Source organism: Lepidochelys olivacea (assembly GCF_965140295.1).
Source record: "Lepidochelys olivacea isolate rLepOli2 genome assembly, chromosome: 1".
Classification (NCBI taxonomy): Eukaryota; Metazoa; Chordata; order Testudines; family Cheloniidae; genus Lepidochelys; species Lepidochelys olivacea.
The window spans coordinates 327,985,154-328,004,029 of record NC_140411.1 but is presented as its reverse complement, the minus strand read 5'-3'; the positions used below and the strand labels follow the sequence as shown (position 1 = coordinate 328,004,029).

The 18,876-nt window shown below is 39.8% G+C and overlaps 1 protein-coding gene across 15 annotated transcripts in view; it reads right to left on the bottom strand.

Annotated features, from left to right (window-relative positions):
* The window catches only part of SRPK2 (SRSF protein kinase 2), a 309,081-nt gene that overhangs the window by 10,760 nt on the left and 279,445 nt on the right, over positions 1–18,876 (bottom strand). For 10 of the 15 annotated variants that reach the window (XM_084644353.1, XM_084644363.1, XM_084644360.1 and 7 more), the window contains 3 exons: positions 15,128–15,197; positions 14,377–14,469; positions 13,865–13,957 (listed from right to left, as the gene is read on the bottom strand). In XM_084644353.1, coding sequence (XP_084500479.1) covers positions 13,865–13,957; positions 14,377–14,469; positions 15,128–15,197 — 256 coding nt within the window. The remainder of the gene's footprint in view (positions 1–13,864; positions 13,958–14,376; positions 14,470–15,127; positions 15,198–18,876) is intronic. The other 5 variants (XM_084644365.1, XM_084644357.1, XM_084644359.1 and 2 more) reach the window with 2 other exon arrangements.

The window sequence follows — 18,876 nt, the reverse complement described above, 5'->3', positions numbered from 1 at the left end:
AAAGTGTTATAAGAAGCGAGTGCTTGATTTGATAATAAAACCCAGTTATGGCAGTACAACTTGGTATAGTCATGCTGGGTGGAACCCTGGTAGTCAAACAAATTATACAATGGGGTCAGGTGGTGGCTACTACCACCATTGTTTTTGGCCCCAGAAGCCTTTTCAGCTATTCTGAAGGACAATGGGCCCTTTTCCCAAAGGAATGGTCTATAAATAATCAATTATAAATGACTGCTGAAGGCACAGAGACACTCTGATTTAAGAAAAGGAGTACTTGTGGCACCTTAGAGACTAACCAATTTATTTGAGCATGAGCTTTCGTGAGCTACAGTTCACTCTGATTTAAATCATTTGACTATGGCCGATTTAGTCAAAATCACTACAAGGAAATAAGGGGTTTCCATTGGAATTTGCCTCTGAATGCACAAGGGAATGTAATCTGGGTACAGCTGTGTAAAAGGCAATTAAAGCAGTGCAATGGATGTTAAGGAAAAATGTTTTTTTAAAAAATGTAAATATATTTATGTAATTACATAAGGTTTTAAGGACCTAAACAAACACTCCTGGTTTGTAAATCCCTATTTTGTCTTTTTAAAATGAATTGGCTTTTAAAAGATTTCACTAAAAATCTATTTGCATCTTTCATTCAAGGTTGCAAAACTGACAGACTTTTTTGTCAAACACAGGTAGCTAGTGTTATTTGGCTTTGTTATTTAGCGTTATTTTACCTTGGGGTACCTCAATGGTTTTATAAAGTTTAATATCATGTAAATAAGGACTAGAGGACATGGCTGTGGTGGCCAGAACCTGGGTAGTGGGAAGAGATCCTGATCCTTTTTCAGTAATCAAACAGCAACTAAAAGAGTTGCGTGAGAAGAATGAAAAATTAAAAAGATAGTGCACCTTTGGAGCAATAGCAGGGGTGAGGTACACAAGAGAAGAAATGTTAGGAACACTGAGCCTTAAGGTGGCCCTGAGTAAGCAGACAGTCACTTTGATAAGAATTCATGGGAATGCTGAAGCACAAAATCAAAGAGTTACACTTCATGTGAAAACTGACACGGCTAATATAATGTGATAGCAAATAAAAGTGGAAGTTAAACAATGGAAAGAACATGCATTTCCCCCATGGAATATGCAGCGTATGCTGTAACAGGGGTAAAAGTAATGTAAGCAAAACATGCTAATTAATTAAGATCCTATAAAGGCTACGAAGAGGAGCAATGTTAGTTTGTGTTTTCTTCTTCAGATGGCTGCGCGTTTTGGAAGCAGAAACCAACCCAGCATCAAGATCAGGGAATATAAGAAATGGAACCATTAAAAATCTTATCCAAAAGTTATGATTAATTGTGATGTAAAGTCAATGTTATTAGGGAATGAAAATCTATTTGGTGATGTTTTGTAAATGGAAAAAATAACTGTATTAAAACTAAGTAATTGTATAATAGATTGAAATGCCCTAGGTTGTAAACAAATACAACTAATTGCTTTGGGTTAAATCTATTAATGATGTGCTATACGTAGATGATATTCTGATGCATACTGCTGACAGGGAAAGCCATTTAAAAGCACTGTAAACCTTGTTTGCAGGTGGTTTCCTTCCTGGGACTAACCCTGCAACCTGGCCAGCAAGCTCCTGACAAATAAAAAGTTAAGTGATTTTGGAGCTGCCCTTCTCTACCTCAGAAACCGCACTGCTATCCCCCACTGGGTATGACAGGATTTTGTCAAGACTTCATCTCTGACTATGAAGCAATCGCTGCACCCCTGTACTAGCTCCTGAAAAGGTAGGTGGGAATTGACACATCCCAGCATACCCAAGCAGTCTAAAGAGGTTTTAACACAAACTCCAGTTCTTCACACCAGATTATACAAAACCTTTTGGATTGCTTTTAGCAACCAGGGACGCAGCCATTTCAGCTGTGTTAACTCAGGACTATCATCACGGGGGAAAAAAAGAACCTATTGCTTATGTTTACAGGGTACTGAATTGAGTTGAAAATCAGCACAGCCCCTGTGAAAAACATGTTTTGACACATTTTAGATATCTGATAGGGTTAGGACACACAAAACTGTTCACTGCTCATACTCCGTTAAAGTATCTTTTTGTCTGGGTCAATCAAAGATGGTACAGTGTCTAGTCCTAGACTGACACAGTGGTCCTTGCCACTGGAAGAGCACCAAATCGAAGTCTGTCCTCTGACATAACCCTCACCTTTGCCTGCAGAACTGTTAATTGAGTTACTCCACATGAGTGTCCTGGAAAAGTGGCCCTCACCCCTATTATAACATGTAGTGTGGCGCAGTGACTGGTTATGGTAACACAAACAAGTTTATTAACTACCAAAAGCTAGATTTTAAGATAGCAAACAGATCAAAGCAGATTATCTAGCAAATAAACAAAAACGCAAACTAAACCTAACATACTAGATAAATTGGACATGAATTAGCAATTTCTCACCCTGACTGATGATACAAGCAGTCCTCCAAGTTTCCATACACAGGCTAGAAATCCCTCCAGCACTTCCCCCGGTTCAGTCTTTGTTCCTCAGGTGTTTCCTTGTGTGGGGAGTGAAGCCTGCCCAGCTGGGGAGGTTAGGGAACACAGCAGTTCCCACAGCTCCCAGACTGCACCCCAGAGGTGACAACACATCACATGCAGTACTATATTTAAATTCTGAAGGGCTGCACCTCGAGGTTCTGACAATGCATGTTGATGGGTCATCCAAAAAAGGGACCCCAGTCACAGAATTTGCAATTTGGGCTCCCTCGGTTTAGGCTGAACCTGTGCAGTGCAGATGTAGTACACACTCAGCACTGTATGTGGAATTGGCTGCTGTTGCGGAGGCATTATCACTCTGTAAAAAAGGACAAGTACTGGCTGGTATAATATGCTCAGACTCTCAAAAGATCTGTGATGCCTTAACATTCCTCCCCTGGTGGAGTATGAATTTATTTTCCAGTGCAGATAACAAGCCTTTACGCTATCAAGCCCTTTTGTGCTATGTATGGAAATGAGCAACTAAACTGGGTAATTCAGCGGTATATGTAAAAGTAAAAGCTCATTCCAGACATGAGGAAGCGAGCAAGAAAAACAGCAATCATGAAGCATTTAATCCCAGATAACTCTGTTTCCAGCATCAAGGTGGGGAGGCCCTTACTATATAATACAAATAGCCAGTGCTGCAATGTATCTAGTATGGATAGAATCAGGACCTAAAAGCAAGGATTGATGGCTACATGCTACTCAGTTAAAACTGTTTAGGGGTTCCCACTAAGGGAGCATCAGAACTTGTGTTTTGTTTTGCAGGCTGTTGGTAGTGTACAGAGGCAGGTGTGATTGTGCCTGGAGAACGTGACTCAATAAAACGCAGAAACAACAATCCCAATCTCAGGATATATTGAAATGACAGCTGAAAGTCCAATTCAGTTATGGTGTGAAATAAACAATGCTACTGGATATCACATACAATTCTGCAAGTGACCTGAGGACAAGTAAAAACAAGGTGATTGTGTAAGAACTGACAATCACAGCACCAATCCCTATTTTGGGAATGCTACCTTGAACTTTCCATTTGTGTATACTAGGTATAAGGGGTATAGTACATGTTTTGTGTTTCCTGTAAAATTTAATCAAACAAGGACTTATTAATATATACCCTTTAGAGAATTAGGGAAGGTAGAACTAAGGATGGAACAAATACCATAAATTGAAAAAAAAACAAAAAAACTGAGAATGCCCCAAGATGGAGGCAGGATCCAGTGATGAATTGATATTAAGGCTCCTTAAAGAAGTGCTGTACCATGATGTTCAGTTTATAAATATAACTGTTTAATTTGATTTCACTGCATTTGTCAAAAGGAATATGCCCGCAACAGTTTGTCCAATTTTATGGCAAATGATTATGGGAAAGATCTTGTTAAAAAAAAAAGCAGAGGTAAAGGCACCTGAATCAATTCAAAGGTGAAGCCAGCGGGGCCTATCCGCCAGTTATGTACCAGGATCGTTTGAAGCCAGAGCATCAATCTGAAACCAGGCAGACACAGAGACCTGGTGGGAACACGACTAAGCATTCCAGCACAAGCTGGCTGCAGCTGTATTGAGCCCAATGAATGAGCAAAGCAAAGAACTCATTAATTAAGAACTTTTGAATGTATATAATATGCATATATAATTAATTTGCTTAAGGAAGTACAGCATAAAGTAAAGGAAATAGTTAACCAAACCAATGAATATCATCGAAGCAGCGCAATAGCGGGGGCCATACCATGTTCTGTGTATGGAGAGTATGCACTACACAAAATCAAGGCACCGCACAGATATAGAGAAAGGTAAATTTCCCACTTTTATCACCACAGAGAAATTGAAAACTTGGTATGGCAGAGATCATACTGATCGGTGTAAAACAAAACAAAACCCTCACAAGGGTCCAATACCATCATGTTAATTGTGGAATAGACACAGGGGTCCTTATGCCACTTATGCTATCCATCCCAGGTCACTGAAACCATTGTCAGAGTATTAACAGTAGAAGTACTGGAAGAAATAAGATTTTAAAAGAGTTTGTTTCTCCTCCTCAGATACTGTTGCAAACTAATGACACGGTATGGAAAGCTCCAGACTTGTCCTATTGCTTGCACTTGGGGGACACCTAAAGCAATCTCCAAACAGCACAGTACAGATACTGGGGAACTGGTAAAGTCAAAACTGCTCATGCTGGCAAAGATAAATGTTGGGTTGTGGCTGAAAGTAACCATTTTTGATATGGACCCAAAAACTGTTATTTTCATTGGCCAAGATTCACTGCAGTGATAAATGGAAAGACCTTACTTCCCAAACCCATTTTTCATAATATAACTAAATTACAGGCTGAATTCAGATTATAGGAGTATGCTTTAAAAGCAGTATCCAAGTCTTGGCATTGTATTCGTCCTTTGAGCCTGGATTTTAAAAGCTTAATAGCCAAGAACAGAGAATGCAGGAGTTAACTAACTTCTCCTGGTGGACAGAAGCACATGACATGGGATTACACCCATGGTGAGGACTGTGATTCAAAGCTTTGGTAGTTCTCTATGTGATTGTGGTAACTGTAATTTTGATTTTGTATTTGATGTTGCAAAATCGTAGAAGAATGTTTAAATTCTTAATGTAAAACCCACATAGCATGTAGGGTTTTAAGGTGGAGAATGTAGAGATGGCTATGAAATTAAAAGAATTAACATTATTTTAAGCTTGGTTAAGAAAATAATGGTTGCTTTATGGTTTGTGGCTAGTAAGGAAAAGGCCCCAATCAGCAAGCAAAAGAACGCTGTGAGAATAATAAGCAGGGTTACTATTACTCGCAGTGTGGGAAGGATGTATGGTTAGAGCTGCAACAACAAGACAAAGAAAATAAAAATCAAGTAATAGCAATGGGGAATTCAATCATTAGAAACACAGATTGCTGGGTCTGCAATGACCAGGAGAACCACATGGTGACTTGCCTCCCAGGTGCGAATCTCTTGAGACATCTACAAAGACTTATGTGTAGTGCTGGGGAGGAGCTACTAGTCATGGTACATGTAAGTACAAATGACATAGGGAAGATGGGAGAGAGGTCTTGGAGGCCAAATTTAGACTGCTAGGTAAGAGATTTAAGTCCAGGATCTCCATGGTAGCATTCTCTGAAATGCTTCCAGTTCCACATGCAGGGCCAGTTAGACAGGCAGAACTGCAGAGTCTCAATGCGTGGATGAGACAATGGTGTAGAAAGGAGGGGTTAAGATTTATTAGGAACTGGGGAATCTTTTGAGACAGGTGGAGCCTAAGCAGCGGTCCCCAAACTTTTGAGAGTCATGCCCCCCCCTACTCTGGCCCACCCCCACCCCCCCAGGCCAGGAGCAGGCCATGGCTCAGGATGGAGTGGGGTTGTGGACAGGAGTAAGGGGGCTGATGGCTGGGGCTACAGCTGGGGGCAGGAGCAGAGCCACGGCCAAGCCGTTGTGGAGGCTGGCAGCTGGGCCCACGGCCAGGTGCAGCTCTGCTCCCGGCATTTCTCCCAGCCTTGGGAACAGAGCCATGGCCAGCAACCGAGGCTGGGGCCTGGCACGGGGCCAGGAGTGAAACCGCACCGAGACTGGGGATGGGGCCAGGTGAGTGGCCAGGATCCAGGAACATGGCTGGGGGCAGAGAGGACCTGGGGGACGCTCCCCTAGAGGGCACACAACACACTTTGGGGAACTCTGCTATACAGGAAGGATGGGCTCCACCTAAACCAAAATGGAACTGGATTGTGGGCAAATAACATTAAAAAGGTCATAGAGCAGTTTTTAAGCTAAGGGCTGGGGGAAAACCAACCGGTGCAGAATAGCATGTGGTTCTGACAGAGACATCCCTTAGGGGGGTATCTATTCATAGACTTTCTCTATATCCTAGTGAGGAGGAGAGGATGGCAGATGATAAAATATGGGTAGGATCTGACAAGAAACAGTCAAATGAAAGAGAGACCCATTCAATTACACCACATAATGGCAGACAACTAAAAAGTGATTTTTTTTGAAGTGCTTATATACAAATGCTAGAAGTCTAAATACTAAGATGGGTGAACTTAAGTGCCTCATATTAAATGAGGATATTGATATAATAGGTATCACAGAAACTTGGTGGAATGAGGATAATCAATGGGACACAATAATACCAGGGTACAAAATATATTGGAAGGCCAGAATAGGTCGTACTGGTGGGGAAGTAGCAATATAGGTGAAGGAAAGCGTAGAGTCAAATGAATTAAAAAGGTTAAATAAACCAAACTGTACCCCAGAATCTCTATGGACATAATTCTATGCTTGAATAATAAGAATATACCAGTAGGATATACTACCGACCACCTGACCAGGATGGTGATAGTGACTGTGAAATGCTCTGGGAGATTAGAGAGGCTATAAAAATAAAAAATAAATCAATAATAAAGAGGGATTTCAACCCCATATTGACTGGGTATATGTCACCTCAGGACAGGATGCAAAGATAAACTTTCTTGACACCTTAAATCAGGGGTTCTCAAACTTCATTGCACCGCGCCTCCCTTCTGATAACACAAATTACTACATGATCCCAGGCAAGGGGACTGAAGCCTAAGCCTGAGCCCGCCCAAGCTCCACCACCCTGGGGAGGTGGGGGTAGCAAAGCCCGAGTCCCACTGCCCGGGGGAGGGGGAACAAAGCAGAAGCCCAAGGGCTTCAGCCCCAGACAGGGAGCCTGTAACCTGAGTCCCGCCATTCCAGGCTGAAGCCCTTGGCCTTTGGCACCGGGTGGTGGGTCTCAGGCTTTGGCCTCAAACACCAGCAAGTCTAAGCTAGCCCTGGTGATGACCCACTTTGGGGTCCCAACCCACAGTTTGAGAACCACTGCCTTAAATGGCTGCTTCTTAGAGCAGCTAGTCTTGGAATCCACAAGAGGGGAGTAAATCAAGAATTGCCTCTCAAGTGGAGTACAGGATCTTTTCCAAGAGGTGAATATGGCTGAGCCCCTTCGTAATAGTGACCAATAATAAAATTTTACTTCCCTGTGGGGAGCAGCGGGAAACACCAAAGCAGCCCAACCTGGTAGCATTTAATTTCAGAAAGGGGAACTACACAAAAATGAGGAAGTTAGTTAAACAGAAATTAAAAGGTACAGCACCAAAAGTAAAATCCCTGTAAGCTGCATGGAAATTTTTTGAAGATACCACAGTAGAGGTTCAATTTAAATGTATACCCCAAATTAAAAAACATAGTAAGAGGACCAAAAAAGTGCCACTTTAGCTAAACAAAGTAAAAGAAGCAGTTAGAGGCAAAAAAGCATCCTTTAAAACGTGGAAATTAAATCATAGTGAGGAAAATAGAAAGGAGCATAAACTCCGGCAAGTGAAGTGTAAAAATATAATTAGGAAGGCCAAAAAAGAATTTGAAGAACAGCTAGCCAAAGACTCAAAAAGTAACAGAATTTTTTTTTTTAAGTACATCAAAAGCAGGAAGCCTACTAAAAAAACAGTGGGGCCACTGGAGAATCGAGATGCTAAAGGAGTACTCAAGAAAGATAAGGCCATTGTGGAGAAACTAAATGAATTCTTTGCACCAGTCTTCACAGCTGAGAATGTGAGGGAGATTCCCAAACCTGAGTCATTCATGTTAAGTGACAAATGTGAGGAATTGTCTCAGATTGAGGTATCGTTAGAGTAGGTTTTGGAACAAACTGATTAATTAAACAGTAATAAGTCACCAGGACCAGATGATATTCACCCAAGAGTTCTGAAGGAACTCAAAGTGTGAAATTGCAGAACTACTAACTGTGGTATGCGATCTATCATTTAAATCAGCTTCTGTACCATGACTGGAGGATAGCTAATGTAACACCTATTTTTAAAAAAGGCTCCAGAGGTGATTCAGGCAATTACAGGCTGGTAAGCCTAACTTCAGTACCAGGCTAATTGGTTGAAATGATAGTAAAGAACAGAATTATCAGACACATAGATGAACATGATTTGTTGGGGAAGAGTCAACATGGTTTTTGTAAAGGGAAATCATGCCTCACCAATCTACTAGAGGGGGTCAACAAGCATGTGGACAAGGGGGATCCAGTGGATATAGTGTACTTAGATTTTCAGAAAGCCTCTGACAAGGTCCCTCACCAAAGGCTCTTAAGCAATATAAGTTGTCATGGGATAAGAGGGAAGGTCCCCTCATGGATCAGTAACTGGTTAAAAGATAGGAAACAAAGGGTAGGAATAGGGGGAGGGATAGCTCAGTGGTTTGAGCATTGGCCTGCTAAACCCAGGGTTGTGAATTCAATCCTTGAAGGGGCCATTTAGGGATCTGGGACAAAAATTGGGGATTGGTCCTGCATTGAGCAGGGGGTTGGACTCGGTGACCTCCTGAGGTCCCTTCCAACCCTGATAGTCTAGGATTCTATGATAATAAATGGTCAGTTTTCAGAATGGAGAGAGGTAAATAGTGGTGCCCATCACGGGTGTATACTCAGATCAGTACTGTTCAACATATTCATAAATGATCTGGAAAAAGGGGTAAACAGTGAGGAGGCAAAATTTGCAGATGATACAAAACTACTCAAGACAGTTAAGTCCAAAGCATACTGCAAAGAGTTACAAAGGGACCTTGCAAAACTAGGTGACTGGATAACAAAATGGCAGACGAAGTTCAATGTTGATAAATACAAAGTAATGCACATTGGAAAACATAATCCCAACTACACATATAAAATGATGGGGTCTAAATTAGCTGTTACCACTGAAGAAAGAGATCTTGGAGTCATTGTGGATAGTTCTCTGAAAATATCCACTCAATGTGCAGTGACAGTCAAAAAAGCTAACAGAATGTTGGGAACCATTAGGAAAGGGATAGATAAAACAGAAAATATCATATTGTCTCTATATAAATCTATAGTGCACCCACATCTTGAATACTGCATGTAGATGTAGTCACCCCCATCTCAAAAAAGATATATTGGAACTGGAAAAGGTTCAGAAAAGGACAACAAAGATGACTGGGGTATGGAACAGCTTCCATATGAGGAGAGATTAATAAGACTTGGACTTTGCAGCTAGGAAAAGAGATGACTAGGGGGGATATGACAGAGGTCTATAAAATCATGACTGGTGCGGAGAAAATAAATAAGGAAGTGTTTAATCCTTCTCATAACATAGTAACTAGGGGTACCAAATGAAATTAATAGGCAGCAGGTTTAAAACAAACAAAAGGAAGTCTTTCTTCACACAACGCATAGTCAACCTGTGGAACTTTTTACCAGAAGATGTTGTGAAGGCCAAGACGATAACAGTATTAAAAAAAGAACTAGATAAGTTCATGGAGGATAGGTCCATCAATGGCTATTTGCTGGGACTCAAAACTATGTTCTGAAGTGTCCCTAGCCTCTGTTTTCCAGAAACTGGGAATGGGTGACAGGGGATGGATCTCCTGATGATACCTGTTCTGTTCATTCCCTCTGAAGCACCTGCATTATTGAAAGACAAGATACTGGGATAGATGGACCATTGGTCTGTTCTGGTATGGCTGTTCTTATGTCCTAAAAACTGATTTTAAAGAAACAAGCGCAAACCTTCCCACGGTGCCGTTGGTCAGCAACAAGAAAAGGCCTTGGGAAGAAAGGAGGCTGTAAATCTTATCTGGATTAAGACTGAAAATAGGGGTGAATTGTCTCAAACTAGATTTTAGTTGAAGTCAATAATTGGCAATGACATTATTTGTTTTTTAAAGGGTTCATTGCTAATACCTACCTGACCACACTGGAGCCAACCAATATGGGTCTAGCCCCTGGGTTTAGCCCAGTTGCAAGTATCTTGATCAAATGCTTAAAAATGTTTTGTTGCTCTTTGGATGTAGTAAATTGCTTATTACGTAGGCTTTTAAAGCATGTTTATGGCAATTATATAAATACCATTTGGCCTCTGGCTTTAATAACATAATTTATGGTTAATTAATGTTTGATGGTTTCCCATATTAATAATTTCAAATATCATTAAAAATTCCAACACCCTAGCTCCTCTGATGCTTTCTGGCCAATGACAGACAGTTTGTAAGCATGTTTTCTTTTCTTCAGTCTAGTTGACAGTTGAAACAAAAGGCCCCTTTAAATTCAATCCTTAAATGCAGCTCTTCTCCCACAACCATCTTCACAGCCTTCTGCTGTGAATGACTTTCCAACCAGTGTGTGCTTCAACAGAGCCCTCTGCTCTAATTGACTGGCTAGACTTATTCACAACATTTAGAGGTGAGGCAGTCCCACTCTAGGGGGATCAGTTCTACCATAGTATTTGACATAGAGAAGGGAACAGACATTCTGGGCTTTCAATGTCTCTTCCATAACAAGTAGCTTGGGCCTTTTTTGAGTGGTAAAGGACACAAATGGCACTCGAGGGAGTCAGTATACAGATTGGAGCCACAGCTGCAGGGCAGAGTGATCTAAATCATTGCTTTACATCACTTGATTTTTGTAATTGATTTAAATCCGGTTGAGGCTTTATAAACCTAAATTTGATCTGGGCTATTGGGACTTTAGTTTAAACTGACAATGAACCAAATTATAAATGCTGGTTTTGGGGGTTGTTGTTTTTGTTTTTTTTTTAATTATACTATTGCAAAGGTATCTTGTCTGAATTTTACAAAACTGTAAAAAATCGAAATATTGAAAATTAAGGCCTTGAGCCTGAAAACACAAACTAATAAACTTTATTCACGTCAACAGTGCCATTGACTTCAATGAGACTACTCCAGTGCTTAAAGTTAAATTTGTGCATAATTGTTTGCAGCAACAGAGGCTACAGTTGTGTTTTTTGATATACAGAGGATATTTTTAAAAACAGGAGGCTAAAATTGGACTTCTAAGCCCACATTTAGGTAAGTGTGAAATTTTCACAAGCACCTAAGTGACTCAGGTGCACAAACCCCACTGACTGCTCATACATCATAGTTTGTAGTTTCTATGGTGTGGCTATTTGTTTATCAGTCTTGTATATGGGTTCATGTATTCTCACAGTAAGGGTGTTCATGAAGCTTGGGACTTATATTTTTCAGCCTGAACATTTTAAGTGTGAAAACTTCTTAGTAGAAAAAAATCTATGTAAAATCTGAAATTCTTATTTGAAAACTAATTAAAGTAACAAGTGCATACATCCAGTTTAGCACTGGGAATAATGTAAAGAATTAACATGTAAATAAAAATTCTGATTTAAATTTAAACAGATTTAAATTAAAAATATAATGATTTAAATTAAAAAATAGAAGTAAATAATTACTTTTATCCACCTTACACAGCTGGAGTAGTGTTTGAAACCCAGTTTCCTGCCAGGATCAGCCATGACAATGAACAATACTAACTGATATGATCCAAATCATCAGTTGGTAATGAATAACTTAATAGAGAAGAACAAATCACAAATAAACGGTTCCTACAAAAAGGCCACCAGAACACTTCTCTATAGGACTAAGGGCTATAGGACTCTATAGGACTTTAGTTTTAACATCAATATTTAAAAAAAAAAAAAAAGTAACAAGCCAATTAACTATTTGAAAGGAGAACGAGTAAGAAAGAATTTTAACACAGCTGACTGTGCTGGGAGAAACAACGAGGAGTCCTTGTGGCACCTTAGAGACTAACAAATTTATTTGGGCATAAGCTTTCGTGGGCTAAAACCCACTTCATTTCCACTCCATGCACCTGATGAAGTGGGGTTTAGCCCAAGTAAATTTGTTAGTCTCTAAGGTGCCACAAGGACTCCTCGTTGTTTTTGCTGATACAGACTAACATGGCTACCACTTTGAAACCTGGGCTGGGAAAGTAAGTGATGGTTGATTCCTTATCTACTCCTGCACTAAAAGTTCAGATCCACCAGGGGGCACTGTGCATGGCCTCACTGAACACAACTCTGCCAAAGTGGAAATCTGCAGGGGGGACTAACAAAGGAGAATGAGACAATCATTAGAAGTAAATGAATTCCTTTTTCCACATTATATTACGCTTACAAAGTGCCCCAAAGGATTAAAATGTCCTCAATAGTAAAGTTTCCTCTTTTGTACACCACAGACAACTTCAATTAATGACAATTTCTAGGTAGTTTTAAGGTTTTAATGCCTTCTGGTCATTAAGCTGGTCAATCTGTGCTAAACTGGTATTTCAGCCAACATGACCTTCATCACAATCCTTACGAAGAGAGCAATAACTAAAATGGCAGTTTATGTGTGCATTTAAACTCACCACCACAGTGAATCAGTGCTGGATTTGGGAATAGAACCCAGCAGTCCCTACTGCTGCTTAACCACCAAACATCACCACTTTCCACCATGAATTTAATTATGAAGTCTGAAGTAATGCTCTGCCATTATAAGTGCTATTCTAAGCTGGTGTTTTCCATGGCCTGCTGAAGAGAGCATTTAAGAATATCTATTAGTATTAACTTAAATTTTAGACAAGTAGAAGATTACCCTTTTTTTTCATAAATAATAAAAAGAATATGGTGAACTGAATGAGAAGAGAAAATATCAAGGGACACAGGAGATACTGCAACTTGACAACAGAATGATTCACCCACATTACCACAAATTTAAAAAAGTAACTTACATTAGTTAATTCTACTAACCTAATCAAAGACAAAAAGTTAATGGAATCAAGGGAATGACACATTACATTAAAAACATTTTTTGCCCTGTGCCACACAACACACAGGGTAAAAATTTGTTTTAAATGTCCTGTGATACTTAAAATGAGACAGCACTATCCAGACAGAGGATGGAAGCTGTACCCACCCTTATGTCACACAATTATCTTTTCTGCACTCAGTCTAAACACAAATGGTAAGATAATGGCAGGATACATGATCTCTGTGTTGAGTGTTCACTTATCCCATCCCTCAGTTTGACCCATATAAAGAGGGTTTGCTTGAACACTAAATAAGATGAAAACCAAATAACTAATATTTTCCAGAAAGTATTTTAACTCCTTTCAATGGTGCCAAAAAGTGTATATTCCCTGACAGTTCCTTCATATAAGACATCAACTGAAATGGATTGAACATTAGGTCGTATTTGATACACTGCACATATTTAAGCAGTTAAATAGGGTTTCATAGACATTTTACTTAACATCCACAACTTTGTTGAGTACACCATTTAATATAAATGATACAGGGAAACGGTTTTTATTCTGCAACTTCCTGCTCCTCAAAGAATGGTGAGTTCACATTTATCAGGACTCTTCTTTAACATGGTGTCCTCCCTTAAATTGATATATTTCTTCAGTAATCATAAATGAACGTACAATTTCTCCTTTTGGATAGTACTATGCTTTAAATTAGTGTTGCATAAATACCGTTACCTTTTTTGGTGAAAAACTCCTTGGAATATTTCCCCAACATAGCGTATTTTCGAGGGATTTTTCCCAGCAGTTCAATGATCAATGCTATGTGATCTGCATTGGAGAACATTGCCAGCAAAACAGAAACATACAACAGTTTAATCAGTACACTGCATGCACACACTAACACTGGCCCGGTACAGACAGAAATAGATTGATCCTGGTAAAAAAATGTAAGGGCACTTCCACCAAAACTTCTTCATCCAAAATCACTGAACTGCAGTCTTTAAAGATAAGATTTTACCAATAAAGTGATTTAAAATATGTCAGCAATTGTTCCTTTTAAATTAGTGCAACTAAAAAAAGGAGTTCTTCATAGCTTTTTGTTTTTAATTTGTTAATGTTTATATATCAGGGGTAGATTTTTGTTATATGACTTGAGAAAATGCTCTTTATTGGTATGCGTTACAACCAGCAACTGCTATTCCACTTCTGTCTGCATCACGGCGCCTTTCAAAAAGAAGAGGTACTACCTCTGCGATTGAAGAATTCCCGAGAATATTTTCCAGATAGAGCAAAGTGCCTTGGGATATTGCCTAGCAGCTCTATGATGTGTGCTATGTGGTCTATGAAGGAGAGAAAAAAAGGACACAGGAGTGGGAAGGGCAGGGAAAGGATGGGATAAAAAGAGGAGGAAAGAAACCGGAATTAGTAAAAAATCAGAAATTGTTTAAAATCAACAGTGTTTGCAGCAAACCCATGCACAGGTTTCCAGGGTCAGCAGAACTCCGGCATTCTTAGTCGCATTTAGGAACAATGAATGATGCCCATGTTACCGCTGCAAGGGGCATTACAAGCACACAAGCATGGAAATGGACAGGTATATAGATGGAAGCAGGAGTTAATTCTGTGGGGTTTTTTTAAACTTCAAACAATATATACACAAATGTAAACACCTAGTTCAGTGTCACTCTAATAAACAGAAGATACATTAAAACTCAAGTGTGTTGCTTTTTGTAGCTAAAACGTCTTGTTATTTCTCAGTCAGGTTTTCACACATATGCAAATCTTACAAGAAAGCAGTCTAACTCCTTCAGGCTGCTGTTAAGCAAGATGAATGTGTCTGATGAAGGGGGCTTGCCCACTTAATGCTACAGATGGGACTTAAAATTAAAAGATCTGAATTTACAATCTGATACCAAAACACAATGTTTATCAACAGTTTACTCAAGTACACAGATAAACACTACTGTAAACTGTTCAAACATCTCAGAAGATACATACCCTCATCCCTGGAATAGTCTTCACCAGAATGTGGTTCAAACAAATAGTCTCCAGTTGCAAGCTCAAATGCCTAGGAAATAACAGACATATTTATAGCTATTTCAGAAATAATTATTTTAATCTTAGAATTTTGACAATGAAATCTCAAATGTTAAAACAGAGAGAATTACACACCACCTCCATACTGGTGCATATAACAAAATTAATTCCACACATGGACGTAAAAAATTAGAGGGAACAATGCCCCAAACCCCCGGTTGAGAACTGCTGCTCTAGAGAGCATGCTCCCTTGCAACACTGAAGATTCATATCCAAGGCTTCACAAGCAGCAGCAAGCCTTAGTCCATTTCTTTGTACTTAATCAGAATCTATGCCTTAGACTGAAGAACTGGAGAAAACAGATAGGGAGTGTAGATCTATGCTATCAATTTACCTGGTAATTCCTGGAGTTTGAATTTACTAAGTAAGAAATCTGTCACCTTTGTGTATCATCAACACAGATCCCTGCTGTTGGGAGGTTAATTAACAGCATCAACCCTTAAAGGAGGTGATTCTGAAGAAAACCAGTTAAATAAAGATTGCTGAGTGCTCGCCTTCACTGGACACAAGATTCTGAACTCAAACCAAGATAGTAATGCTGTGTCAAAGTGTGTATCAAACTGCAGTTAGCAGTTTTATGCTTCTCCGAGACAATCACTTCTGAGACACACAGTTTTATCTGGAGGACTCTAGCTTTCCAAGATCCAGTGGCTGAAAGCTGAATTCACTAAAGTTCAAACTGGAAATAAAAGGCACGTTTTTAACAGTGACAGTAATTCACCACTTGAACAAATTATCCAGGGATGTGATAAAATCATCATCACTTGGGGTCTCTAAATCCAGTTGGATATGTTTCTACAAATATACTCTAGTTCAGTTACAAGTTGTTCATCTAGATACAGGAATCACGGAGTGAAAATCTATGTCTTATGATCCGAATGAACGTCAGACTTGAATCAGGGGTTCTCAAACTGGGGGTCGTGACCCCTTAGGGGGTCGCGAGATTATCACCTGGGGGATGAGAGCTGTCAGCCTCCACCCCAAAACCTGCTTTGCCTCCAGCATTTATAATAGTGTTAAATATAAAAAATGTGTTTTTAATTTATAAGGGGGGGGGTCACACTCAAGACACTTGCTGTGTGAGAGGAGTCACCAATACAAAAGTTTGAGAACTACTGGACTAGATGATCGTAATAGTCCCTCAAGGCCTTAAAAATCTCTGGATGAAGGACCCTCTCTTGAAATCAGTGGCAAAATTCCTCATAATATCTACAAGACCAAGATTTCATACCATGAATCTATAATATAATGTATTCTAAAACTTTCAAGGCACAGAAACACCTTCAAGGGCACACATGTTTGTATACAAAGTTGGATCCATTTAGACAATCCTTGGGCAAAACAGTCTCCCCCACATGAATTTATCCTGACAGTCTACAAGTAACCTACGTGATTTACAGAAAAAAATAATTTCTTCTAGGTAGGGAAATGTTGTCAGCCACATTTTACTGATGGCAAAACTGAGGCAATAAAAACATTAAACTGAATTGCACAAGATCAGTAAACTGAATTGCACAGTAGGTCAGTGATTCACACATGTCCAGCAACATGCTGTATTCCAAGCCACAAAATTCAGAGGCTTTAGGTCTGGATAAATAATCTGGCCCTGAGCTTGTGACGGGAGATCCAGAAGAGCTGTAAAATGAACTGGAAGTTCCAAAGTCAAGGAAGGAACTCTGAGAACCAGAAATGGCAAGCTCAGGTTAGAGCTATATTACCTCAACTCTGTCATGCCTGATAGTCCTGAAGACTCTTTATAACAGCTATAAAAAGGCATACAAGAATTCTTGACTCCAGCCTAAGAAGTCAAAAGCTTGAATCCTCATCCTGAGGGAGGGAAACTACGGGTATGTCATATTTTCCCTTATTGAAAGCAGGTCTATTTAAAGAGAACCCAAACTTCTGAATACTAAAATTACTTGAACGATCACTTGTGCTGACCACTGTCTCTCCAATTTAAGTCATCTTCCAAGATGTTGCTTTTTCTGGGTAGATGAAGGGGAAGAGGAGGGATACATTGAGAGCCTGACAACTTTTTGATCCACTCTTTCAGTTCACTTTACTCCATGGTTGTGATAGTGTCTGCAAAATACTGTTCTGCCTCTAATTCACAGATTCGAAGGCCAGAATGTAATCATTGAGTCTCACCTCCTGTATAATACATGCCATACATTCAGAACTTCCCCAAAATACTTCATGGAATATAAGATTTGAATATATAATTAATTACCTGTAACTCTAACCTATTTATAGGTCCTTGACTTCCACAGGCTTTGAATTGCATGGTGATCCATAGAGCCCTGCAAATCCGTGGATATCTACTTTATATTTGCGGACCGTTTTTGCAGATCACAGATCGGATGCGATACAAATTTTGTATCTGCACAGGGCTCTAGTGATCCAAATGAGCCCATATCAGAATAATCTGTCACAATAATATCTGGCAGCTGAGGAAAACTGAGACATGTCCCTTTCAGACATTTTTGTCCATCATGCCAGAGAGATAGTGATCTTCAAAGGCATAGTCACTAATGGCTGAAAATGGTCTTAAATGGTTCCAGTATCTATTAAACTGGACTGCTACCTAGCCTTGCTGAAGGAAGTCTAAAAAGTGAAACAACTGTGATTCACAGTTTTGTGGCTTTATACACAGACCCTGGAAAGTTCAAGATCTAGAGCCCCCATCATATATGCAAAGAAATCTCAGCAGCTCCAGAAGTTATATGGTGGTGAAATCACAGAGGATACCACACTGGCATCATAGGGAAAATATAATGGGTTGAGACTCCTCCTTACCAGGATCCTTCAGAAAATCATTATCCAAATCAGATGAGAGTGAGAAGCCATCAATGGCCACCTGGACCTGAGGAGGAGATGTCTTCACTGATGCAGTAGCTGGGGCCAGATTTCTTAAGAGAATGTATGTGAAAGGTAGCTCGTCGTTGCGGATTTCAAAAGATTAATATCTTTTAAAAACTGATTCTCAGATAGAATCCATGTAGGTAGGGACTATGTGGTTTGCTAAAATTAATCTCTTGGAGCAGAATAAACCTGGGTGGGATTAAAAAACTGACTTGCAGAAAATCTATTAACAGAAGTGTGGGGACAGAGACCTAAGATATTGAAGAGTCAGGCAGAGAGGTTTTGGACCTGGGAATACTCAAGTGTGAGCCTCAAGTCTCATTAGATCCATGGTACCTGTTCTACTTCAGTGCTGAGCAGAAACTTGATGACACCTCAGAACTGATTCAGCTTCTCCCTTTGTCTTCTTGTGTAGCTTTGACTCCAGGATTTGAACCGTGCAGGTTTCTATTTGTTTGTAGAGTATACTGACTGGATAACACAAAGTGAATGGCATTGACCAGGCCATACTGTGGTGCTGAGGCTAACACTAAAATACTTTTTTAAACATCCAACAAGAAAAACAATTAAAAACTCGCTAACTCTATTAGCAAGGAAACAAGTGGCCACAAAAAGAAGGAGGGGTCAAAGTTTTCGGTCTGTAGCAGTCAAAAGGCTCTGGAGTTGGGTCACAGTTACGTCTCCTTATATAATTTCACATCCAAATGGTTGGTGTCCCAGAAAGCATGTGCAGAGCCACAATAGCTCAGTGCCAAGACAATATGTGCTCCCAAGTATGACAAACTGTG